This window comes from Myotis nattereri (genome assembly GCF_964212035.1).
Source record: "Myotis nattereri genome assembly, chromosome: 15".
Taxonomy (NCBI): Eukaryota; Metazoa; Chordata; class Mammalia; order Chiroptera; family Vespertilionidae; genus Myotis; species Myotis nattereri.
In genome coordinates this window covers 14,851,220-14,878,840 of record NC_138090.1, presented here as the reverse complement: position 1 = coordinate 14,878,840, position 27,621 = coordinate 14,851,220, and the positions used below count along the sequence as shown (strand labels likewise).

At 40.8% G+C, this 27,621-nt stretch overlaps 1 protein-coding gene across 1 annotated transcript in view; it reads right to left on the bottom strand.

The window, feature by feature from the left end:
• The window catches only part of WWP2 (WW domain containing E3 ubiquitin protein ligase 2), a 119,723-nt gene that overhangs the window by 78,929 nt on the left and 13,173 nt on the right, over window positions 1-27,621 (bottom strand). The window contains exons 2-4 of the mRNA XM_081107031.1: window positions 26,223-26,307; window positions 21,870-22,017; window positions 21,394-21,515 (exon numbers count right to left, since the gene is read on the bottom strand). Of these exons, the coding sequence (XP_080963157.1) occupies window positions 21,394-21,515; window positions 21,870-22,017; window positions 26,223-26,292 (340 nt within the window). The 5' untranslated portion in view covers window positions 26,293-26,307. The remainder of the gene's footprint in view (window positions 1-21,393; window positions 21,516-21,869; window positions 22,018-26,222; window positions 26,308-27,621) is intronic.

The window sequence follows — 27,621 nt, the reverse complement described above, 5'->3', positions numbered from 1 at the left end:
CAGGTTGGGGGAGGGGAGGTAGAGAGGAGGAAGACCATTCCAGGCAGAGGAAATACCATGTGCAAAGGCACTGTGGCACAATGAGCTGGATGCTTTCAGGTCACTGAACAGTGAAGAGTGGGGCTCAAGAGGAATATGATCCAAATGGTAGAAGAGATCTACATGGTGGCCAGACTATATAACGCTTTGTGGGCCTGCCATGTTGGAGAGTTTCTGTCTATACCCGAAGAGCAGCAGCATGATACTTGAAGGTTTTTAATCAAGGTGTGACAAGATCTAATTTGTGTTTGCAGAACAGACAAAAGTAAGGGTAGACACAGGTAGAGCAGAGAGGAGGCCACTGGAAAGGAACAGGGGAGTATAAGCAGGGATGAAAGAAGAGAGCAGACTTGCAAAAGTAAGAAGTAAGAGAACCTGAAAATAGATTAGCACAGGGGGTGGGCAAGAGGGGTGGAAATATCAAAGACAAATCCTGGGTTTCTACCTTACTTAACTGGACAAATGGAGGGTCTCTATGTTGAAATATGGAACACTGGGAGAGGACCAACTCTGGGGAAGAGGTGATGAGTTCACATTTGGACATGTTGATTTCTAGGTGCTTCTGACATCCACGAGGAGCCAGCAAGACATGTATGTGGGAAGATATGTGGGTCTACAGCTCAGAGGAAAGGTATAGGCCAGAGTTTCGAATCTGTGGGTCACCAGCACATGGTGGTTATGCATAAGGAGGAGGTACAGATGGGAATGCAATCACAGAAGAAGATGGAATGGTAGGAAACTCTCAGTTATTAGTCAAACAGATGAAGATGACCTTGCAAAGAAGACAGGGAAGAACAGGCAAAGAGGCAGCAGGATGAAAGGAAAGGATTCCTGAGACGGCAGGCAAGCGTGGGCTCTTCAGCATGGATGGAAAGTCTGCCCTGCCTCACAGGAGGGAGAGATGCGGCTCCTTCCTACCACAGGAAAGGGAGGAGAGATTAGGCACACACATCCCCGTTGGTCAATCATAACTGTCCTTATTTCTCTTGACTCAGAGTTCCAGTGATCTATGGCCAAGGGCCCGTACAATTCCACACGTTTCTACTTACACAAAAAAATGCCCATGGCTGCACACTTCAGAACGGGCTATTCATCACAGTCATCCGCCCAATAAGGTGTACCACAGACAAAGAGTCTCTCTTGAACGAACGAGGGTCCCTTTAACACAGGATACAAAAGCCCTCATCTGTCTTGGTAAATCTCAGTTTGTCAAGCTGTAGCATATTTTTCAAAAAATTTTAAGTAATTTAGGGGAAATAAATACAGATCTGAGAAAGTTAAATCTTTAGAATAAACTGTCAGTTCACATCACTTGCTGCTGCCTTGTCAATAGAAGTCCTCTTCCCCAAGGGGAGAGAAAGTCCTCATCACCCATTAATACAGCAGTTCTCAACCTGTGGGTTGCGACCCCTTTGGGGGTTGAACGACCCTTTCACAGGGGTCGCCTAAGACCATCGGAAAACACATATATAATTACATATTGTTTTTGTGACTAATCACTATGCTTTAATTATGTTCAATTTGTAACAATGAAATTGGGGGTCACCACAACATGAGGAACTGTATTAAAGGGTCGCGGCATTAGGAAGGTTGAGAACCACTGCATTAATAGCTGCTCCTAGATGGGCCACTGTAACAATCTATGCACCCTTGTTCGAGCCACCTCTCCCTGCTGTACAGGATCAAAGCCATGTTTATAAACCCGACAGAGGCAGGCTTTCAATGAACAAACCTTTTAAATGGTCTTTGAATAGCAAAATGTAGGAAAGTAGCTAAAAGAGAATTTTTATAGTTAAGATTCTGCTTTTTTAAAAATGCCCTTTTAAAAATTTGGCTTTTAAAAGTTACAATTTCAGATGAGTGGAATGTGCCACATTAAGATTTGGACTAATGATATGATGAGTATAGGAGAACATGGAAAATTATTTATACTACAATGTTAAGTTAAAAAAAGAGAACAGGAAGTTACAGAATGCACCCTATTATTAAAACCCTGCCTGTAAAAACAGGCAAAATGGCACAGAAATGAATGAGCCAGGGAAAAATAATACATTGTGTTTAAAGAGTAAGATTATGAAATAAATAAAGGCTTTACTTTTTAATTTCCATTATCTGCATAGTGGGTGTATTTTTTTTCTTAATTTCCATATCAGTTAGACATGTATGCATTAGTGTTTACAAGTGAAATGACATGATGTCTAAGATGGACTTTCAAATATGCCCCAAAAAAGTGGGGACTAAAGATGTGCCAATCGCTGTTAAAAGTGTGTAATGGTCGCCCTGACTGGTTTGGCTCAGTGGATAGAGCGTCGGCCTGTGGACTGAAAGGTCCCAGGTTCGATTCCGGTCAAAGCATGTACCTTGGTTGTGGGCACATCCCCAAGAGGGGGTGTGCAGGATGCAGCTGATCGATGTTTCTCTCTCATCGATGTTTCTAACTCTCTATCTCTCTCCCTTCTTCTCTGTAAAAAATCAATAAAATATATTTTTTTAAAAAGTGTGTAATGGTACAGGATAGTTCATTACACTATTCTCTCTACTTTTATTTATGTTTGAAATTTTCCATAATAAAACATTTTTAAAGTGTGTCCTATTTATGCTATATGTTATCATCACAATAAATATTAACTTAATTTTTAAAAAATAACAACATGCTTATTGCAAGAAATTAAAACAATACAGAAAGGTAAAATATGACACCTTTCCCATAAACACACACCCATGCCAAATCCCTTCCCTATGACATAACTCACTGTGGACAACTTTGTAGGGAGTCCTCGTACTTGCAAACACTAGCACAAATACGTACATATAAACTACGTGTGCAAAACCGGCTTCATCTAGACCCAAGAGTTGGGCCCTTTAATTTTTCCCTTAACATGTTCCACGAATCTTTTAAAATACATACAGAAGCAATTATCCATTGAGGAAGGTTTTAGGATGGAGGAAGGGGCACGTTCAAGGTGAATTCAGCCTTTTCTTTAATATGCCCCCTCTGAGAGAATGAATTCATTAATACATGTGCAAATAAGCACTAATTAATTGAGAGGGAGAGAAGACACAGACATCATATTCAGAGAAATGTGTGCCTTGCTGCCCTGTACGTAATACGCAGATCCCCCCACCCAGGCCGGGCCTGACACTAAGGAAAATCCCTACTCTGTGCCTAACCGTGGCACTGACTGTCCTGCTCATGTAATTGTGGCATTCTCACCTTGGGCCAGGATCGGTTTCACTCCTGACATACCACTCTCCTGCAAGAATAAGTCTCTTACTCTAAGAAAAATACTCCTAGGATCCTGGAAGACCACAGGAAAGGGGAAAGTAAAACATTCAAATGAGATAAATGAGGTTTGATCTTAATACGATTCCAGCAGCCGCAGTGCCTCCCCTAGGAGAGCCTGAGACTGGAGGGGCAATCAGGCGGGAGCCACTCGCAAATAACTGGCGCAGACGCCCAAGATCAGATGAAATGTTTCAGATTCGGGAGGTTGGATTTTTTTATTTTTTGGCAACGGGAAGGAAATAGCGCATGTGGAGGCAACAGTCTCATTCTCCTATCACCTATTGTGGGCTCTGTGCAAGGCCACCATTTCATGCCTGCAACAGCTGTCCGTTGAGAAGCCAGTGCTATGCGGCTAATTAGACACAGCGCGGGTCCTCGAGGAGATGGCATGACACCTCTGTGGGACGGGCTGGGAAGAAGTTTCTAGAACTGTACAACAGTACAGTCCTACATTAACAGCAACCCGGTTTGCAAGAAGAGTTTTCCAAGCCTTCCTTGTGTAACAACCTCTAGACCTGCACAGTCCACTTTGGGGGCCACAAGCCACACGTGGCCACTGAGCACCAGGCATGTGGCCAGTCTGAACTGAGATGTACTATGAGTGTAAGTGACACACCAAGTCTTCAAAGACCTCATACAAAAAAGTATGTAAAGTATCTCATTAATTATTGTCTGTAAATTGATTATATATTAAAATGAAAGCATTCTGGATCTATTGGGCTAAAGAATCAATTACTAAAATTAATTTCATCTGTTTTGTTTTTACTTTTTTTAAATGTGGCTGCTAGAAAATTCAAAATTACATACGTGGCCCATGTTATTTCTATTGGGCTGCTTGACGCCTCCTCCCTGCCACTTCTGGTCATAATTTTGAGCAGGTGTCACTCATCAGACATGGCTGGCCCCAGGGGTCTCTCTGGTAACCTGATGCACCCAGTTCATTCCTGCCTCAAATCTTCCGGCATGCTGTTCCCTCCGCCTGGAATGCTTTTCCCCTGCTGGCCTGGCCAATCCCTTCTCATCCTTCTGGAGTCCAGGTGATTTTGCCTCTTCAACTGGCAAGCCTTCCTAGACATTCCCCCGCCCCGGGCTAGGAAAAGTCCCAGAGACACAGTCCCAGAGCATCCCACACTTTCCTCCATCCCATCCTTCACAACTGGAACCGTCTGCACCGTTATCCGTTTAACCTCTGTCCGCCTTCCTCTCCAGATCCGAAACTCCAGGACTGTCAGCCTTGTTCTCTGCTGCATGTCAGCATCTAGCCCAGTGCTCACAGGGTAAATAAATCTCAGACCCTTCCCCTGCTCCAGGCAGGTCTCACAATCCTAAGAAGGGCCTATAGAGAAGACAAAAAGTTCCTCTCACACAAAACCCTCAACCAACATTGAAAAATTCTTACATCTAAAAAGAAAAAGAGGGAAAAGGTGTCTTGACCCCCTACAATGGACTAAGATGCAGAATGTCATAATATACCTCTAGAAAGGGGAACAGCTTTAGCTGACATTCTTGTTTGCAGGGGTGGAACCACTCTGCTCAGATATGCGTTCCCATGAGGTTGACCAACTTCCAAAGCCGAGACACATTTATGGAATATTCTAGAGGCAGCAGTAAACCCCAGGCTACACAGAGGCAGCCACGTACAGGGAAAGGAGTTCCCGACAGAAAGCTTTTCTTCCCCCTTCCAGGAAGGTTTCACAAGGCTGCCTCTCAGCCGGCGACACAGAAAGCAGGTCTGTTTCCACATTCGTTGCAGGGGCCTGTGTGTTTACTTTCGAGACTCGTGGCTAAAAGGACCTTTTCTTTCAAACAGCTCTCCACTGACACTAACGCCACGAACTGGGTCCGCCTGTAACTTTGAGAAGCTGGGCGGTGGGGCTGGGGAGGGGGTGGCTTTGGCTTCTTCGGGAATTCCTTGAGGTTCTGGCTTGGCCATATCTGCCTGAGGTGCAGGATGATGGAAAGCAACACACAGAGAGCTTTTCAGAGGCTATTAAGGATGGTTTAAATCCCAACGCCTGGCATCTGGTGCCAATCAAGAAAACAGTAGTCACTGATGTAACTGCAACCGGATGGGGTAAAATGAAACAAAGCCTCGCCTTTGGAGGCCAGGACGGACTCAGGCCGATGGCTCCCCGGAGTGGCCACCCAGCACCGCCCTGGTCCCAGCTCTGCCTCAGACGGGAGCCACAGCACTAGCCACAAAAACCTAACTCACACGAAAATACGTTCACCTCACTAATCTAATTCAATATAATTTACATAATATACCACTATTATATTATATTATATTATATTATATTATACTACATTATATTAATTATATTATATTAGTGTCTTCTATGTGTTTTAGGCATAGGGATGGAGAGATGTACACAAGTGAACAGAAATCAAACAATGTCTGCCCCAGGCAGCTTACATTCTCATTGTAGAGAATAATAAGTGAGATGAATAAATAAAACATGTAGTATTATGTGAGAATATTGCTAAAAAAAAAAAAAAAAGAGAGAGAAGAGAAAAGGATATAAATCAGGGAAAGGAAATAGGAAAAGTTGAATAGGGAGGAGTCACAATGAAGACAGTTTGGAAAAGGACATATATTGTTGTAATTCCATTTGTATGAAATGACCAGAAAATGCAAAACTACTGAGGCAGAACGCAGATATGTGATTGCCACAGGCTGGGGGTGGGAATGGGAATGAACTATAACTGGGTCTGAGGAATCTTATTGGGTTGATAGGAAAGTTCATGGTGATGCTGCAAAACCTGTTAAATTTTTCAAAAAGCACTGAACTGGACCCTTTTAGAAAAAGACAGTCTGGTCAGGGAAGGCCTCACTGAGGTGACATCTGGGTAGACTAGAAGGGGGTAAAGAAGCAAGCCGTGAGGACACCTGAAGAAGAGGACTTTAGAAAGAAGGTAAGGCCAATGCGAAGGCCCTGAGGCAAGAGCATCAGTGGGTGGAGAAATAATTAGGAGGCCTGTGGGCCAGAAGGGGTTTGGAGAGGGAAGGAGAATGGCTGAGATGAGATAACAGAGAAGTGGCAGGAAGATAATGGAGGGTCCTTTAGACCTATTAAAGGAAGAACATCATAATTTTTACTCCTAGTACAACGGGAAATCATTGGAGGAATGATACCTCTGACTCACAGTTTGGATTGTTCTAGCTGCTGGTTCAAAAATATACTATAGCAAGACAAAGGCAGAAGCAGGGAGACCAACTAGGGGGCCATTGCCTCCTAGCAGTTGAAAAGTGATGGTGACTTGAAAATGGGTACTAGGAGAAATCATGGTAAGAAATGATCAGAGAAAACCAAGATGGCGGCATAGGTAAACACCGGAGTTAGCTGCCTCGAACAACCACTTCACAAATACAACTAAAAGATGGAACGGACATTGCCCAGAACCACAGGAAGACTGGCTGAGGGGAAATTCTTCAACTAGAAGGAAAGAGAACAGCATACGAGACTCAGAGGAGGTGCAGTGCGGAAAATACAAGGGTGCGGAGGTACGCATGGAGCGGGCTGGTAGCTGAGGGCGCGGTTGTCCTTTCAATCGGGAGGGAGTCTCAGATTCTGAGCTCCAGTTCTGGGCGAGTCTCTAGGGACCAAGACTCAAACGGGAGAAGCAGGACTGTCTGGCATCAGTCGGAACGTGAGGGCAGCTTTCTCTCCGAGGTTTGCAGCAGTTGCTGGGACTCTGAGAGGCAGAGCCTCTGGGGACGGGACTGAGAGCAGCCATAACTGCTCCCTCCACCCGCTCTGTTGATCCCGTGCGACCCGCCCCGCCCAAGCCCTGCGCAGAGCCATTTGCCAGATAGCCTCAGGCAAAGGCTAGATTAGCACCTCCCTAGAGGACAGAAGTTTTCCCACTGCAGACACAGCTGATTCTCACAGCCAGTTGGCCTGGAGGTCAAATCCCCCTAGTATTAACTACAACAATCAAGGCTTAACTACAGGAGGACTGCACACAAAAACCACTAGGGGGTGCACCAAGAAAGCATAAAAAATGCGGAGACAAAGAAACAGGACAAAACTGTCAATGGAGGATATTCAGTTCAGAACCACACTTTTAAGGTCTCTCAAGAACTGTCTAGAAGCCGCTGATAAACTTAATGAGAGCCTCAACAAATCTAATGAGACCCTCAATGTTATGATAAAGAACCAACTAGAAATTAAACATACACGGACTGAAATAACGAATATTATACAGACTCCCAACAGCAGACCAGAGGACCGCAAGAATCAAGGCAAAGATTTGAAATGCGAAGAAGCTAAAAACACCCAACTGGAAAAGCAAAATGAAAAAAGAATCCGAAAATACGAAGATAGTGTAAGGAGCCTCTGGGACAGCTTCAAGCGTACCAACATCAGAATTATAGGGGTGCCAGAAGATGAGAGAGAGCAAGATATTGAAAACCTATTTGAAGAAATAATGACAGAAAACTTCCCCTACCTGGCGAAAGAAATAGACTTACAAGTCCAGGAAGCACGGAGAACCCCAAACAAAAGGAATCCAAAGAGGACCACACCAAGACACATCATAATTAAAATGCCAAGAGCAAAACACAAAGAGAGACTCTTAAGAGCAGCAAGAGAAAGAAACTCAGTTACCTACAAGGGAGTACCCATACGACTGTCAGCTGATTTCTCAACAGAAACTTTGCAGGCCAGAAGGCAATGGCAAGAAATATTCAAAGTGATGAATACCAAGAACCTACAACCAAGATTACTTTATCCAGCAAAGCTATCATTCAGAACTGAAGGTCAGATAAAGAGCTTCACAGATAAGGAAAAGCTAAAGAAGTTCATCACCACCAAACCAGTATTATATGAAATGCTGAAAGGTATCCTTTAAGAAGAGGAAGAAGAAGAAAAAGGTAAAGATACAAATTATGAACAACAAACATGCATCTATCAACAAGTGAATCTAAGAATCAAGTGAATAAATAATCTGGTAATCATAATAGAATCAGGGACATAGAAAGGGAATGGACTGACTATTCTTGGGGGGGAAAGGGGTGTGGGAGTTGCAGGAAGAGACTGGACAAAAATCGTGCACCTATGGATGAGGACAGTGGGTGGGGAGTGAGGGCGGATGGTGGGGCGGGAACTGGGAGGAGGGGAGTTATGGGGGGAAAAAAGAGGAACAAATGTAATAATCTAAACAATAAAGATTTAATTAAGAAAAAAAAAAGAAGTGGGGGAAAGGCATGGACATGCTCAAGGGATAGCACACACTGGGTCCTTGTCTTAAGGGTTGTCATCTGTTTTCTAAAGGCGGGAAATTTAGGTAAGGTGTCAATCACCTAAAATTCATCAGCTTTCAGGGTGTCCTTTGATATGCTGATGCATCAAAATGAATGTATATAGGGATCAGGGTCATTCTCTGGTCAGTTTCACCTTCAACTAGGAAAAGACCAGGACGTAGGCAGGTCTGTCCCAGGCATGATCTGGAATGTGGAATCCACTTGCTCCTAAGGATCCTTGGTTAGGGAAGATAAGAGCTTGTGATTTATTAGCTGGCTGTAAATTGCTCCACCATCTGTATAGCTATCTGCCTCAGTTTCCTCATTCTACTTGCCAAGGAATTTTCCTAGCTTCTTATTAACCTACCTTAACACCAGATTAAACCATGAAAGAAAGGGGTATAAATTAACAAACAGATACAGGACTAAGCCAACTTGGATATTCTAGTATTTCCAGACTGGCAAGGAGGAAACCAACAAAGGAGATTGAAAAAGTGTGACCAGGAAGATAGACAGAAAACCAGCAGGGTGTGGTGTCCCGGAAACCAATCTCTAAGGCAAGTAAGTTGAAGATGAAAACTGACCACTGGATTTAGCAAGATGGAGGTGACTGGTGATCTTGGTACAAGCAATTGCATCAGGGCAGTGAGGACAAAACCTACTTTGAAGTTTCTCAAGAAAAAAAGGAGAAGGAGAAAAGAAAAAAAGATGCAAATTAAAATAACAGGAAGAAATCACTTTTCACCTCTGAACAGACCAGGTTGGCAATGCCCAGTGCCCCTGAGGGTAAGGAAACTAGGTACACCGGTCTTTGCAGCAGACCCAGTCATAGGCATAAGAAAACCTGAAACATGCCTTTTGACCCAGCAATTGCATGCCTAACTTTACTACCATAAAAAGAAAAAAAAGAGAAAAAAGAGCATAACTATCTTTACCAAAATTTAACAAAAGGCTTGCTTATAAACTTAAGGACTTCAGTCTCAGAGGGGTTTTTGTGAATTTGACCCCAAAAGCAAGAGAAGTAAAGCAAAAATAAATGAATGCAACCACATCAAACTCTGCACAGGAAAGGAAGCCATCAATAAAATATAAAGGCAACCAACAGAATTAGTATTCTAATGGGAGAAGATATTTGTAAATGATACCTTTGATAAGGGACTAATAACCAAAATATATAAAGAACTCATATAACTCAACAATTAAAAAAAAAAGCAATCTAATTATAAAATAAACAGAGGGCCTTATACTTCCCAAAAAGACATACAAATAGCCAACAGATAAATTAAAAAGTGCTCAACTACACTAGCTATAAAGGAAATGCAAATCAAAACCACAATGAGATATCATCTCATCCCTGTTAGAATGGCTATTATCAACAAGACAAGAAATAGCAAGTACTGGAAAGGATGTAGAGAAATGGGAACCCTCAAACACTGGTGATGGGAATGTAAATTGGTGCAGCTGCAATGGAAAATCATATGGAGTTTCCTCAAAAAATTAAAAATAGAGCTACTATATGACCCAGCAATCCTGCTTCTGGGTATCTATTTGAAAAACTTCAAAACATTTATTCATAAAGATATACTCACAATAGCCAAGACATGGAAACAACTGAATTGTCCTTCAACCAATGAAAAGATAAAGATGTGGTACCTATATACCTATTCAGCTATAAAAAATAATGAATTACTGCCATTTGCAACAACATGGATGGATCTTAAGAGTTTCACGCTATGTGAAATAAGTCAGACAGTAAAGGATTAGAACCATATGATTTCACTCAGATGTGGAATATAAAACAGAAAGCAACAAATGAACAAACAATAAACTTATAGACACAGACAACAGTATGGTGGTTACCAGAGGGGAAGGAGGTGGAGGGAGAATGACTAGGATAAAGGGGGTCAAATATATGGTGAAAGAAAGAGAGTAGGATTTGGGTGGTGAGCACACAATGCAATATACAGATGATATATTATAAAACTGTGCAGCTGAAACTTATATAATGTTATTAACCAATGTAGCCTCAATAAATTTAATTTTTTAAAAAGAGTCTTACTTATACTACTAAAGAAATAGAAATAACCAACAATAAAAGATTGGTTAGCCCTGCCAGCATGGCTGTGTTTGAGCGTCAACCTATGAACCAGGAGGTCATGGTTCGATTCCCGGTCAGGGCACATGCCTGGGTTGTGGGCTTGATCCCCAGTGGGGGGTGTTCTGAAGGCAGCCAATCATTGATGTTTCTATCTCTCTCTCCCTCTCTCTTGCTCTCTGAAACCAATAAAAAGATTTTTTAAAATAATAATAAATAAAATAAAGGACTGGCTAAACTATGGTGCTTTCATTAAAAAGCTATTGTGGCTATTAAAAATTATATATTTTGCCCTAGCCAGTTTGGCTCAGTGGATAGAGCGTCGGCCTATGAACTGAAAGGTCCCAGGTTTGATTCCGGTCAAGGGCACATACCTGTGTTGTGGGCTCAATCCCCAGTAGAGGGCGTGCAGGAGGCAGCCAATCAATGATTCTCTCTCATCATTGATGTTTCTATCTATCTCTCCCTCTCCCTTCCTCTCTGAAATCAATAAAAATATATTTTAAAAAAATTATTTATTTTAATTGAGGAGGAAAAGCCTGGGTTAAGAAAGCAAGTTACAGAGCAGAACATATAGTGAGTTTCTACTTTCGGAAAAAAATAGTTACACACACACATACACAACTTACATACCAAAAAAAGCTTAGTGGATATATAACTAAATATTAACAGGATTAGCTTTGAAAAATATAATTTCAAGTGATTTTAAACTTCTCCTTCATTGGAAGATAGTATATGCAGAGGTTACAGGCAAAATCTCTGGGACCAAAAGGCCTGAGTTAAATCCCAACTCTGCCTCCACCTACTATATGATTTTGGGCAAAGTACATAATGTCTGCAGAATTTCCTCAGCAAAGGAGATGGTGATAAAATCTAGCTCATAGGTATGAAGGAGTATTGAATAAATTTTAATATATATATATACACACACATATATGTATATATATATATATATATATATATATATATATGAGGATTCAACAAAACAATGCCTAATACATATGAAGCACTCAGAATATTTTTTGTCTTCAATAATCATGAAATAATAATCATCAGAAAAATAGTAATAAAATTTTCAGTTTCAGGAGCATATTTTACTTTTAATCAGAAAAAAATATTAATATTTTCAATTTGTGGATCACAAAAAAATTTCCTGTGAGCATGCCATGAGACTGAAATAACTAGGTCTTACGGTTTAGCAGGTTCATACAGGTAACGAATTGGCCATGCAGGACTGACTTAGCCATTTCTACCACCAGGCCTTTTCAAGTTCCAGCTAGGTCCTAAATAACAGCTCCCTGCCAGCTTACAGGATAATCACATACTGCCTTGAACATTTGTCCCTTGCCCAACTCCTCCTCAGCTGAAGAAACAGTGAACAATTTTTCAAATTTAAATTTAAAATTATTTTTAATTGTAAAGCTTTTTTTTTTCCATTTTTCCTTCTCGCTCTGACTCAGGTTCCAAGGATCAGTAGTCTTATTTACCTTTCAATTGAAAAACTGGAAAAACAGTGGTGTGTTTACTTTAAAATAAATGCACGTACTGTCTGTCAGCCATGCCTCCTTGAGGTGCACAGCCCACCCACCAGAACACGCTGTCCTTATAGAGAGCAAAGGAGGCGGTACGCCCCTCCTGACTGGCCTATCTGTTCTTGGAACATAAAGTGCTGAAACAACCCTCTGCTTATAAGATTTTTAAATAAATAAGGAGCTGTTTGCTTGCTTGCCTTTTTTTTTTTAAATCTGGGAGACACACATGGGGAAAGAAAGGAGACATACAGAGAAAATGGAGAGAAACATAAACAAGGAGCTTTTCGAAGTCTACTTCATTGATCACAGTGGTATGGGTACAGTCTCCTGTGCACTGCAGAACTGAGTAAATGCATAATTATCTGGATGATGTTAAGAAGCAGGGTTCTGCCCTTACCGGTTTGGCTCAGTGGATAGAGCGTCGGCCTGCAGACTCAAGGGTCCCAGGTTCGATTCTGATCAAGAGCATGTACCTTGGTTGCGGGCACATCCCCAGTAGGGGGTGTGCAGGAGGCAGCTGATCGATGTTTCTCTCTCATCGATGTTTTTAACTCTCTACCCCTCTCCCTTCCTCTCTGTAAAAAAATCAATAAAATATATTTTTTTAAAAAAGAAGAATCAAAATAATTTAAAAAAGAAGAAGCAGGGTTCTTATACAGAATGAAGAAAGGGTAGGAAGAACTCTGTGGAGGTGAATTAGAATTAGAGGTTCCAGTATGAACTCATGGTGTTTAATACAGAGACATAGAAATAGATATTTATATGTCTTTGTGTGTGTGCATGTGCATCTGTATCTATAACGTCTGTCAGGAAAACCGAAGGCTCAAGAGCCAAGTTTGGAAGAAGAGCAGTGGGAAGAGATATGTCCAACCTGATGGTGACACACCCTCCAATGAAAACAGTGAGACTTTTAGGGGGAAAATAACAACTAGATCCTTATCCCACATGACAAACTCCAGATTGATAAAACGGTTACATGTTTAACAAACTAAATAAGGAAAACCATCACAAGTGAAGGTAAAAGGAAGGTATCTAACTTTATTTTTTCCCAAGTGGAAGCTCAGCGCTCTCAGACTTGAGCACACACCAGAATCCCCTGGAGGGTTTGTTAAAACACAGACCCGGACCCAGACCCAGAGCTCTGATTCTTCAGGTCTGGGATAAGGGCTCAAAATGTACATTTCTGATATGGTTCCAGGCCTGGGGACCATGTTGCTGGTCTGGAGGCCACACTTCGATGGTTTCCTTTGCTGTGCAGAGTTTGATGCGGTTGCATTCTTTTATTTTTGTTTTACTTCTCTTGCTTTTGGGGTCAAATTCACAAAAAACCCCTCTAAGACTGAACTCCTTAAGTTTATAAGCTAGACTTTTTGGTAAATTTTGGTAAAGATAGTTATGCTCTATTTCCCTCCTTGAACGCAGGACACTCTGGCCGTGCCACGGTCTGCAGAGTTCGTGAGGCCCGCGGCGGAAGAGGGGAGCTGTAAGAGGAAACTGAGCCTCGGGGGCTACCTGCTGTCAGTTTAGCAAGGTCATCAGTGGGCAGGTACAGACAAAAGCTGCTGATTAAAACAGACACCGGGTGATGGGGATTGTTTGAAAATTCCCCTAATAAACACGTTTTTAAAAATCAGAATTCAACCTCAAAATCTGGCTTCCACACAGAGAGGACTAGAGCTGTTCTTAAGAGCCAAACCAGCGCTTTTGGTCAAGTCCTTTTGGCAGCCACGGCCAGTTCGATGTCCCCACAGAAAGCCGGCCGAGGCTGACCATTACACAACTGCAAGGCTTGAGTAAACCCTCCACCATAGCATCCCGCTGCCAACGGAAGGCATAAAACACCAGCTGAGTTCCCCAGTCAACTTCCAAGTCCACCCAGGGGAAAACAAGAAAGCAAGTGAAAGAAGGAATTGTGTCTCATGGAGCAGAAAAATGCTAGTCATCAGGCCCTTTCCCAGGAAAAATGGTTTCAGGAAGAGCAGGCCACGGTGAGAAAAGTCACCTCGCATACTGTGACCCACTCGCAGATGAAACTGAATTCATGCGTAGAGACCACTCCGGAAGCATTCAGCTCAGCAGCTCCCCAAGGGGCACAGGCCCCAAGACCAAGGTGCTGAAACGTCCCACACTAATGTCAGCCTCCCCACTCCAGGGCCCCCAAAGCTTTTGTATTTGTTCCTCTCGGAATTATCTCCTGAGCAACTTCACGCCTGCCTCCCATTCAGGCAAGGAGGGCCCACATCAGCAAACAGTGTCTCTGTTGCCCATCTCTGGGATTCAAACCTCCCCATCTTTGGGAAGAAAAGTACCGGAGCAGACAATAACTACTTATATATGTTACTGCTTATATATGCTTCTATGTATCAGGCAATGCTGTTAGCTCATTTAAGCTCAAAACAACATTTTACAAAAGAGGAAACAGAAGGTTAAGAGACTGAAAGATGTCACAAAGCTAGTGGAACCAGGATTCGAACCCTGGTAGTCTGACTCTAGAGTCTACATGTTCATAACCACTTCCCTACATGACAGATGTGTAATCACCAGAAACAGCCGTGATGAAACATGGCTGGAATGTTATGCATGCCAGCTATGTCCTGGTCACCCTCGAAGACTGGCTTTTCTAAGAGAATGAAGCCCACTGTCCTAACACAATCCACATTTTCCATTAGATTTGGATCTGACATACCTTACTCCTCAACCCAGCCACACACTCAAAGGGCTACGGCTGGTGCTGGGAAGAGCGGCAGGAGCTGCAGCCGCCACAAACAACATCAAAGGCAAGTGCAAAGCAACAATGTTTTCGAGGAAGCAACTAATTTCACCTGACAGGAGCCCCCTAATCTGACAATATGCTCATGATAAGATACTAGCATGCTAAACGACACAGTCTTCATGCCATGATGAGAAATGAAAAGGGCACGGCACGGCCGGGGGAAGCTCCTCTGAGAAATCTCCTACTCAGTTCCCTGGAAGGGCCTGAATTCCTCCCCCTTAATGAATATGCTCCCCCCATTAAGTGAACCTCAATAAAGGAAGCAAATTCTGCTCAACGGGAGCTACTCTGTCTGTGGAGTAGCCACTTTCTGTCTCACTGCTTTACTAATAAACTCACTTTCACTTTAAACTCTAAAAACAACGTTTTCATTAGTAAGCAAGACTAAATGCACTAAGCTTTCAATTCAAAAGCTATAAAAGACTTATTGACTGACTGATTGAATAAATAAGATATATATAACAGGTCTAAGGGCAAATGGTTGAAAAAAAGTTAATAAAGCTAAAAATGAAAGTTAATATTAGAAAATATGGAACACCTAATAAATAAATCCAAGTTGTCCTGAAAAAAAAATCAATTAAAAATCAAAAGTTAAAACAAAAGTATTTATGCTAGTCAAGAAAAAAATTGGGGGGAAATACAAATACCAAAAATTTTAAGTGAGAAAATTAAAAGCATTTTTTAAATGAGAATGCTATTTAAAATCTTTACATTAGCCCTGACCGGTTTTGCTCAGTGGTTAGAGCATCGGCCTGCGGACTGAAGGGTCTCAGGTTCGATTCTGGTCAAGGGCATGTACCTTGGTTGCAGGCACATCCCCAGTAGGGGCTGTGCAGGAGGCAGCTGATCGATGTTTCTCTCTCATCAATATTTCTAACTCTATCCCTCTCCCTTCCTCTCTGTAAAAAAAATCAATAAAATATATTAAAAACAAAACAAAAATAAAATCTTTACACTAATAAATTTGAAAAATCTCATAAAATAATTTTCTCAGGATATATGAATTAACAAAATTGATGCAAGGTAGCCCTAATCAGTTTGGTTCAGTGGATTGAGCATCAGCCTGCAGACTCAAGGGTCCCAGGTTCGATTCCGATCAAGGGCATGTACCTTGGTTGTGGGCACATCCCCAGTAAGGGGAGTGCAGGAGGCAGCTGATCAATTTTTCTCTCTCATCGATGTTTCTAACTCTCTATCCCTCTCCCTTCCTCTCTGTAAAAAATCAATAAAATATATATATTTTTAAAAATTGATGCAAGATGAATCAGAAAAGTTGAACAAACCAAATCATTATGGGGAAAAATACTGAAAAAGTCATCATAGAATTATTTCAAAGAAAGCTGCCAGACCCAGTTGGTTTTATGGGTGAGCTCCTTCCTGTACTCATGGAACAGATAATTCCCATGTTATACAGTCTGTTCTCAAAGTTGGAAAGCACTTCAACTTACCGTATAAAATTAGCTTAACCTCAATTCCAAAGCCGACAAAAATAGTACAAAACTACAGACAAACGTCATTTATGAATATAGATAGAAAGCCCCCAAATAAAATAGTAACGAGCAATTCTAACAAAACTTTCAAGAAATAATCTAGCATGAGCAAGTAGGTGTTTTCTAGAAATTCTAAAATTGTTACTATTAGAAAATTAATAAAATAAATGGAAGGAAGAAAAATCATATAATTATCCCAATGGTTGCTTAAAAGATATTTTGCTAAAAATTCAACCCCTTTCCTGATTTTTAAAGGAAAAACAACAATGATTAATGAACCAAGAAGACAAGACAGGTTTCTAACACGCAGCCTTACACTCAGAGGAGTCTCACTGGAAGCACGGTTATTAGACACGGCCATACACCCGCTCCATCACCACTAAAACGGGAAAGTGTACACAAAGCAAAACTGACAAGAAAAAGAAGTATAATTATCTAATAAGATGAGCAAAATTATCAGTCTTAGAAACCACATAAATATCTCCCAAGAAAAGTCAAAAGAAACTATTTAAACCTATATTAAGAATTCAGCAACTGACAGAATATAAAAGAAAATGCAGAAACTAATAGTTGCATACTAAAAACAGCAGGTTAGAAGACCTAACAGGAAAAGATACCATTAAAAATAATAGCAAAATTACTTTTAAAATTAAAAGAGTCTATCTAAAGATAACTTCAAAATGATTTGAATGAATTTAGAGACATCTGTGTTCCTGGGTACGAAGAATCAGCATGGAAATTTTCCATAAAAGAATTTTTTAAATGATAAGATTCTAATAAAACCTCAAGGAATTTGAGGGGAAGAAAGTAGAAAGAGGGGAGAACTTGACAAAATAATTTAGTTCATCTGATGATGTCATACATGCAAAGTAAAGAAGGAAGATTTTGAAAAGAAGAGAAACTTGAACTGTCAGAGATTAAAACATTTATAATGTTACAATAGCTAAGACAGAATGATTTTAAAACAACAAATGAAATGGAAAATCCATAAACAGGCCCAAGTATACATATGTTTTTAATATATGCCGAAGGTACCAAATCAAATCAAAGGGGAAATAGATGGATTATTCAATAAGCAATAATAAAGCTATCAGTTAACTATTTGGGAAAACTTAAATAGATCCCTAATCACACTGTGCACAAAAAATAAATATGTCTGGATGATGGATGAAGGATAAAATATGAAAAAATAAAAATTATAATGTACTAGAAAAAAAACAGAAGTAACTATTTACCTGATTTCAGAATGGGAAAAGCCTTTCAAAGCATAAAAGAAAAAGTTGAAAATACAAAGGGTGACAGATTCAACTACAAAAACTTTAAAACATCTGTTTGGAAAAAGAAAATGAAAACCTAAAAAATTAAAATGAAAAACTAGAAAAATGTTTACAAATTATAAGACAAAGAATAATAGCCTTAACATATAAAGAACTCAGCTCTGGCCAGGTAGCTCAGTTGGTTAGAGCGTCGTCCCAATATGCCAAGGTTGTGAGTTTGAGCCCCAGTCAGAGCACATATAAGAATCAATCAATGAATGCATAAATAAGTGGAACAACAAACCAACGTTCCTCTCTCCCTTCCTCTCTCTAAGAATCAATTTTAAAAATAAAATAAAAACATATAAAGAGCTCTTTTAAAACTAACAGTGAAAACTACACACTTCAATATAAAAATGAATAAAGGATAAGGCAATAAGCATACTTTAAAACACTGAATCACCTTCAATAAATCAGAGAAAAGGTGGGAGGACTTCACAACAACCTAGAAATAACAACCTAATGCAACAAGAGGACCCAAACCAAATCCAGATTTAAGCAAACCAATTTTAAAACAACACTTTGAGGCAAATCATAAAATCAAATATAAACTGGGTAATAGGTGATAATAAAGAATTCATGATTGGCTAATACGATTGGTGTGATAATGGTATGCTAACTATGTAAGAAAATGTCCTACTTTTAAGAGATGCATGCTAAAGAATCTAGGATAAAATACTGAGACATCTATTGAAAATACTACAGTCAAAAAAGAAAGAGATTGAGCAAATGTGACATAATGTTAATTAGTAAATAGGCAAAAAATAAATAAATCTTCAGTCATTTATCTCAAGTAAATGTTAAACAATGGGCAGAAAGATTTAAAAACTTTCATGTCTATCATAGCATTACTAGCAGCCCAGTGCAAGAAAATCGTGCACTAGTGGGAGGGAATCCCCTCTCACAGTCCAGGACCCCTCAGGGGGTGTCCGCCTGCCAACTTAGACCCGATCCCCCCTGGACAGCCATCCCTCTTGCAGTCTGGGGCTCTTAAAGTCCGGGACCCCTTGCTCCTTACTGCCCACCTACAGCCCGACTTCTGACTGAGTGGTGCTCCCCCTGTGGGAGTGCACTGACCTCCAGGGGGCATCTCCTGTGGCAAGTGTCTGCCCCCTGGTGGTCAGCGCTCATCATAGCAAACAGTCGTTCCACCATTTGGTCAATTTGCATATTAGCCTTTTATTATATAGGATTTGTGATTGTGAAACACTGAAATCTATCCAAATGTTCAATTTTTCATACAGCCATCTGATAGACTACTACCAGGCAGTTATCAAAAACTGAATTTTGGAAGAAAAATTAAAGCTATTTTGATATATTTTATGGTGCAGCAACTATGGAAAACAGTATGGTGATTCCTCAAAAAAGTAAAAATGGAGATAACACATTATCCAGTAATTCTACTTCTGAGTATGTATGCAAAAGAATTGAAAGCAAAGATTTAAAGAGGTATTTGTGCACCCATATTCATAACAGCACCACGTTATAGGCAAAAGGTAGAAGAAATCCAAGTGTCCTTGGATGGACGAATAAACAAAATGTGGTATATTCATACAATGGAATATTACTCGGCCTTTAAAAGGGAGATTCTGATATATGCTATAACATGAGTAAGCCTGGAGGACATTATGCTAAGTGAAATAAGCCTATCACAAAAAGGGAAATACTGTATGATTCCATTTATATGAGGTAACTAAAATAGACATGTCATAGAGACCAAAAGTAGAATAATAGGGAGTGGAGAAAAGGGAGGAAAAGGGGAGTTGTTGTTTTAAATGGGTACAGAGTTTGCATTTGGGAAGAAGAAAGAGTTCTGGAGATAGATGGTAGTGATGGCTACATGACAATATGAATGTACTTAATGCCACTGAACTTTACATTTAAGAACGGTTAGCCCTGGATGGTGTTGCTCAGCGGTTACAGCACTGGCTTGTGTACCAAAAGGTCACAGGTTCAATTCCTGGTCAAGGGCACCTATCTGGATTGCGGTTCGCACCCTGCCCCTAGTCAGGGCACGTGTGGGAGGCAACCAGTCCATGTGTCTCCCTCATATTGATGTTTCTCTCTCTTTCTCTCTCTCCCTCCTTCTTCCCCTCCTCCCTCCCTCCATTTCGCTCTCTCTGAAAAGCAATGGAAAAAAATATCCTCAGGTGAGGATTAACAACAACAAAAGAATGGTTAAGATGGTAAATTCGATGTTATGTATATTTTATAATTAAAAATAAATCAACATACTTGATACCTTTTCAAGAGAGAAATACATGCTGCAAAATACTATTCTTTTATTATCTCAATTTTGATTGATGTCTTAAGTATTAATATATATTTGCACACAGGAAAAAAGCTCAGAAGGGTATGTATCAAAATGTTAATAATTATCACTAAGTGCTGTGCTTACAGGAACATTTTGTTTCCTTTGTGTGTCTGTGTGCTTTTCTGTAATTCCCAGGTTTTCTACATTTACGTTTATAATCAAAAGCAAAAGTATGTTGACTGGACAAATGAAAAAGGAAAGAAAAGGATGCTGATCCAAATTCGAGAATGTCCACAATTGTATCTCCAAAAAATATAATCCACTTGAGAACAAATCATAAAAGGCAGCATAAGGTTCGGGAAAATAAAGACCAACTCAGAAGACAGAGCACCAGGGAGTTCCCTACAGAATTAGGATAGAGACATACTCTGGATGTTAAGCAATTCCCACAGCCCAGGTGGGTTCGCCACATCTCTGTGTGCCAAGCAGAAAGGAAAAGGCCAAGGGAGCCTCACACTCCACCCGAGTGGCCGATCAGAAAGACAGGCTCGGAAGGAAAGGACCGGGATCAATGCCGCGCTCTCCCTAGGACTCAGCACGCCCCGCCCCCACACCTCTCTCAAGCTAAATCCACTCTCAGAAAATATTTTCTAGACAGCAGCCTTCAAGAGAAAAAGGAGCCTTTCTTTCTGTGGCATTCCCTCGCCACATATGGTACTGCTCTGAATAGAGGCATTATGAGGGAGGGTTCGGGTACCACAGCCACGGTTATGCCACTGACCACAAACAACAATAAATAGATGTTAGGGTTTAGGTTTCCATGCAGCAGAGGCACCCTGAGTAATTACGCTAGAGCTTCCAACAGATGTTTATTGAGTGCCTACTAAGCACAGGGCATATTTGTAACATCACACACACACACACACACACACACACCGCACACGCACACGCACACGCACGCACACACACAGCAGTTCCTTTGTTCTGTTCCAGGACTCAGACTGGGGCAGTAATGCATAGGCTGGAGGCACTGGCCAGTCTGATTGTACAGGTCCCATCTCCTGGACTGGGGAAAGAGGGGCAGAGGAAAATTTACTGATCCTTGCGAAGGATCCAGGGGACAAGTCACTGCATCCCACCACTACGGCTGCTGGAAAAGGGGCCGAGTTCTGCAGAAAGAAGCCTTCAGCCTTCCTAAAACCCCACGGACAGCATCCGTGGGAGCAGAGTCACTGCAGGCCCTGGGCCTGGAGGAAACGACATCACCAGGTTTATCGGGCAGGAAAAGAGAAAACCATGCCTCCAAATGCTTCTCCCCACACACGGAAATGAATCACATCAGCCACCCCTTCGTCATACGTACTTTTGCCCCCATTGTTCTTCAGGACATTGGAGAGGTTGACAGAGGCGGTGCCTAGCAGTTCATTTCTTAAGGTATGGCAGCTCCAGACCTTCAAATCTAAATGACTCTGGGCTGTGACATTCCTGGAAAACAAACAGTTGATTCATCACATCCAAGCAGATCAATCACTCTGATTGCCTTAGAAGAAAACAGGTATTGCTGACAACTTGGAAAGGCGGGGAGGACCCCAACAGGAAGATGCTCACATAACCCCTAACCCCCCAAAGCTGACCCTGTAACCACCTAGCTAATAATGAACACTCTGTGAGCTCAATGATGTGGAAACACTTACTAATGAAGAGAGGCACCTCGGGCACCAAAGGCAGAAGACTTAGAGGCTCCACAGGACACCTGGATCTCCCACCACAACCCGCCTGGAGCGCCTTCTCTCTTTCCCCCACGTTACTGCGTTCAAAAGAGAAGGGACTTTCTCTTACAAAATGATGATCTCATTCCAGAGAAGCTCGGAGCTCCCGATTCGCTTCCCAGTCTTCTTGGTCTCACTGGGCAGTCCATCCACTGCCACTTCCACAAATGAGTTAATTCGGTGTTGGCGATTGTGCACCTTGGGCTTTGCTGACACCACTGGACAGGAAAGAAAGAAAAAGTCAAGGATGTGAGGCAGAGGGCTCCCAGCTGCCCCCCTGTGGCAGATGGTGTCACTCTTTTTTGCTGTTTCGATCAAAAAATAAATTTTTGGTTTTTTTCCTGATTTTAAGAAAACTTTTTAAAAACGTCAGGACACACACACACACACACACACACACACACAAATATGAAGCATAAGAACCAAAAATCACTCCTAAGCTAAAAACAAGATGTTGGTAAATTCAGACTTTCTAGACTTTCAACTTTTATGTCCCCAATTCTTTAAAAATTCTTCTCCTCCCAAAATCCATTTTAAAGGCAGTAACACAAGCCCATTACAAGAATATGCCATAACTTAGTTAAATATTCTTTCACTGATGAATAGATTGCTTCTAATTTTTTGCTCTAGGAAAATTACCATAAATGTATATACAGTATTTGCCTGCATTTCTGAGTATCCTTCCAAATCTATGAACATTTTATAAAAAGTTCCTAAAACTGCTTAATTTCTTTCTAAAAAGGGTAAATCTGTAGATGCCCATGAGCACTCTAGGAAGATGTCCATTTCACCAAACACTGTGTAACACTGAGTGCAATGTTTTTTCATTCTTTGCAAATATCGCAGGTTTAAAAAAAAAAAGCATAAAGATAATAGCTAAGAATTGAATACTTTTTATAGATACTATGCTAAGCACACATCATCTACCTGAATCCTCATAATGAACCCATGAAGCAGGGAATATGTCATCACCCCATTTCACCAGGAGGAAACAGCCTTGAGGAAGCCAGGTCATTGCCCCAGGCCACAGAGCCAGGAAGCTTTGAGCGAGGATGTGCAACTGGGCAGCCTGACTACACCATGTTTTGTGCCATTACCAGACTTTGCTTATTTGTTCTAATGCTTTCCTTCAATTACCAGTGAGACTGAATATTCTTTCCATGTGCTTGTTACCGTCTGCATTTCCTCTTCATGTGGCAGCGTTTCTGATGTTCACTTGGCACCAGCAAGCCAGGGACTCAGAGAGCACAAGCTAAGCAAGAATCCGCCCAAGGCCAGGCAAGCTCCTCTGAGAGCATATATTAGTCACAAGAACTCCAGGTCATCAGGATGAAACACATCTTCAATCCTATGCCCCAGAGAAGAGCATATGACTGACATTCCTTACCTATGATGGCAAGACTGTTGTAGCCTGAGCTCCCCTCTGTCAAGAGGTAGCAAACCTCTCCCTCCCAGACCCTTCTGAGAGTTGACAGTCCTGTAAGGGGCCACAATTTGGCAAAGGACAAACCCACGTCTGGATTGTTTTTTAGCAATAGCTCTCTTCTTCAGGCCCAAAAGGAGAGTAGAGAGAAATTCAAAGAACAACATCAAAAGTTGTGGCTAAGATTCAGGAGCAAGAAGGGGTGGTACCAGGGAAAAAAGATTGGGGTCCTGGGAAATGTGGCCCAGTGTAGAAAAATGAAATACTTTACACATTGATCAAGGCTAACTGAGGCCACCTGGTGGTGCAAGAATAGCTCTGCATGTAGGCCCTTAAAAAAAAAACAAAAACACGGACTAATTATAGAGTCCTATAATTTTGAGCTAGGCCGTTTCTTTGAAATCAACAAGTTCAAACCCTTTATTTAATCATTTGACCAACTAAGATCCATGGAGGTGAAATAGCATATATCCAAAATCCTAGAGCTAGTCAGAGCCAGAGCTAAGCCTAAAGTCAAGTCTCCCAGCTCCCAGGCCAATTCTTTGAAATCTGCCATGATGTTCCCTTTTTTTGTCCTCTAGCTTTTCCCCCTAGGTGTTTTTCTACCTTTTCCTTTTTTTTATTTTTACATAATTTCAGCAAAGTTTTTAGGAAAATTGCAAGAACAATACAAAGAATTCCTATAAACTTTTTACCCAGTCACCAAATATTAACTTTTTATCTATTTGCTTTATTATTCTCTCTTGCCCCTGACTTTCCCTCACACACATACACATTTTTCTCCCTAAAACTCTGAGAGTGAGTTGTAGATGCTATACCCCTTTACTCCTGAATACTTCAGTGTGTATTTCTAAGAACAAAGACATTTTCTAATATAACCACAGTATAAATATCAACATGCGCAAATTTAGCATTCCTTAATACTATTAGCTACAGACCTTATTCAAATTTTGCCAACTGTCCTACCAAAGTCCACTATAGCACAAAAGGGAATTGTTTTCTGTTCCAATCTAGAGTCACATTTTGCAGTGATTTTGAAGTTCCCAATCTATAGAAAGGTTGAAAAAATAGAATAATTGCATGCTCTTCACCAATTATCATTTTGCCACACTTGCTTTATTCCCCTCTATGTGTGTGTTTATATCAGTGCTACTCAAGAGAACCTCTGTGATAATGAAAATATTCTACCTCGGCGTTGTCCAATGCATTGCCCTCTGACAAATGTGGATATTGAGCACTTGAACTATGGCTAGTGGGACTAAGGATTTGAATTGTAAATTTAATTAATTTACTTTAATGTAAATAGTTCTATGGGGCTATAGTGGCTACCCTATTGGACTGTACAGGATATAAATATATGATATTTATGTCTATAATTGTGTATCTATATCTACACACGTTTTTTCTGGTAAACCATTTGAAAGTAAATTGTAGATATCATGAGAGATCAGCCCTAAATACTTTTCAGAATGCAACTCCTAAGTATAAAGACATCTTCCCACCTAACCACACACCACCATCATTTTACCTAAAAAATTGAGTTACCGGCTCTATCAATTCTAATATTCATTCCATATTTAAATTTCCTCAATTGTTCCAGATATATTTTTATAGCTGTTTTCCCCCAATCCAGGATCCAATCAAGATGAGCACACTGCATTTGGTTGTTGTTTCCTTAAGCTTTTTTTTTAATATATAATATGTTTTATTGATCTCCTTTTACAGAGAGGAAGGGAGAGGGATAGTTAGAAACATCGATGAGAAAGAAACATTGATCAGCTGCCTCCTGCACACACACACACACACACACACACACACACACACACACACACCCCTCCGGGGACGTGCCCGCAACCAAGGTTCATGCCCTTAATCAGAATCAAACCTGGGACCCTTCAGTCCGCAGGCTGACGCTCTATCCACTGAGCCAAACAAGCCAGGGTGTCTCCTTAACCTTTTAAAAGCTGGAATGCTCTCCCTTCTTTTTCCATGACAATGACTTTAAAAGACTTCCACCAACTGTGATCTAGAATATGCCAAATTCTGCATTTTTCTGATTGTTTTCCTCATGATTAGATTCACACTGAACATTTTGTCAAGAATATTACATAGGTTACATTGTATACTTATGCACACACCCTGTTACCCTACTGGGGAAGCGAGGTTATCCCTTGGTTAATGTGGGGTCTGCCAGGTCTCTCCACTGTAAAGAAACATTTTTCCCTCTAATTTATAATTAAGCAGCAGGTTGATGTGTTGCATGTTTCTCTTTCTAAAAGACAAGCTAAAATAAAGACATCGAGATACAAGCAAGTTTATCTAGAAAGTTTATTTACCGTGATGAAATGTAAATGCCAGTCTCTTCTACATGGAATCACATCTTCACATAGGGTTTCGTTTTTAAAGTCAACAAATAAGGCAAACATCATATATGGCCAAAATTATACCCTTGAAAAGCTCTTAGGAAGGCACCAGAATAGAACCTGGCATTTTGTCTTCAATAGGTTTCAAACAGTTGTTTGCTTTGCTGTGCTTTGTTTTCTACTGTTTCTTTTTTCTTTCTTTCTTTTAATACATTTTTTATTGATTTCAGAGAGGAAGGGAAAGGGAGAGAGAGACAGAAACATCAATGATGAGAGAGAATCATTGATTGGCTATCTCCGGCCGTCCCTATTGGAGATTGAGCCTGCAACCCAGGCATGTGCCTTGACCGTAATGGAACCCAGGACCCTTCAGTCCGCAGACCGACACTTTATCCATTGAGCCAAACCAGCTAGGGCAGGAATCACCATTTTAGATCATTTTGGCCAAAAGTTCCTTTTGTCCTTCTTCAAGAATGCAAGCTACACTATGACAACGCGATGAGAATGAACAGTTACACTCTTAAGCCTTTCACAGACTTTGGCTCTCCAGACCCAAGTGTGGTATAAACCCACCTCTTCCCCCCACACTGGGCTGGACCTCAAATGACTAACAAACACTCCACACAGTGCCACTCACCTTTCAAAGTAAGCTGAGACTTCTCAAAAGGCAGGGCCACTCCTGTCCGGCTGGCGCTGGCAGATGCCATGTCATCACCAGGAAACTGCAAGACAAACACAGCAGTAGGTTTAGAGAATATCTGTTAAGAGACTGAGGAACTGGACCCAATTTTAATATCCGAGTTTAAAGAGACAGAGCAAAAAAACAACAACACCCAGAAACCTTGAAGCATCTGTGGCCATGCTATTTCCAGCAGAGTGGTGTGTCTGTCTGTCTTATGATGGCTATTCAACCTGGATAGGTCTTTATAGCTTAAGAAGAACACTGTTATATCAAAGCCTAGAGGAGGGAGGCACTAATATAACATCCCCAAAAAGAAAGTCGCAGTTCAACAATAAAACATAACCCTTATCATCCAATATTTTTCATGGGCAAAACATCTAAATAAACAGTTCTCCGAAGATATACATACCAACGGCCAATAAGCACATGAAAAGATATTCCACATCATTAGTCATAAGGTGTCCGTGTCATTTCATCTTTGCTAGAAGTCTATCTTGTATTTTGAATGGATCTTTTTACTCATACATAATTCTGTAATATTGTAAACTATCATTTGGAAAATATTGGTTCATTGAGTTATGCAGATATTCCAAATGTCATTATACATTATAAAATTGTGTTCATTTCATTGTACAATATTAAAAAAATCACATTTGTGAATGTCGCCAGTAATCTTTAAGTACTGAGAAGATGTTAGCTCTTGGGGTAGTATTAAGTGTTCCAAAATTCTAATTTTTACTTAAAAACTCATATTTTATCATTGGCAACAGATATTGTCAGCTGTTTTCCTTGAAGTGACAGACTCACTTCGTTCATTTTCAATAAAATACTGCCAAATACTCAAATCTAGTAACTTTAGTAGGTCTGTTTTTTGTTTTTATTTTTTAATAAAAATGGTATTTCATGGCCCAGCTGGTGTGGCTCAGTGGTTGAGTGTTGACCTATGAACCAGGAGGGCATGGTTCAATTTCTGGTCAGGGCACATGCCCAGGTTGCAGGATCCATTCCCAGTGTGGAGGGTGCAGGAGGCAGCCAATCAATGATTCTCTCTCATCATTGATGTTTCTATCTCCCACTCTCTCTCCCTTCCTCTCTGAAATCAATAAAAATATATTTTTAAATAAATAAATAAGCAAATGGCAGCTAAATATAGTATGATGCCATTGTATAACACTTAAACTTACACAAAACAATTTCACATATTCTTGTGGACACGCATAAATGGAATGAAAGTATAGAAGCATGGATGGGAAGGAACCCCACCATTTAGACCAGTGGTTCTCAACCTTCCTAATGCCGCGAACCTTTAATACAGTTGCTCATGTTGTGGTGACCCCCAATTTCATTGTTACAA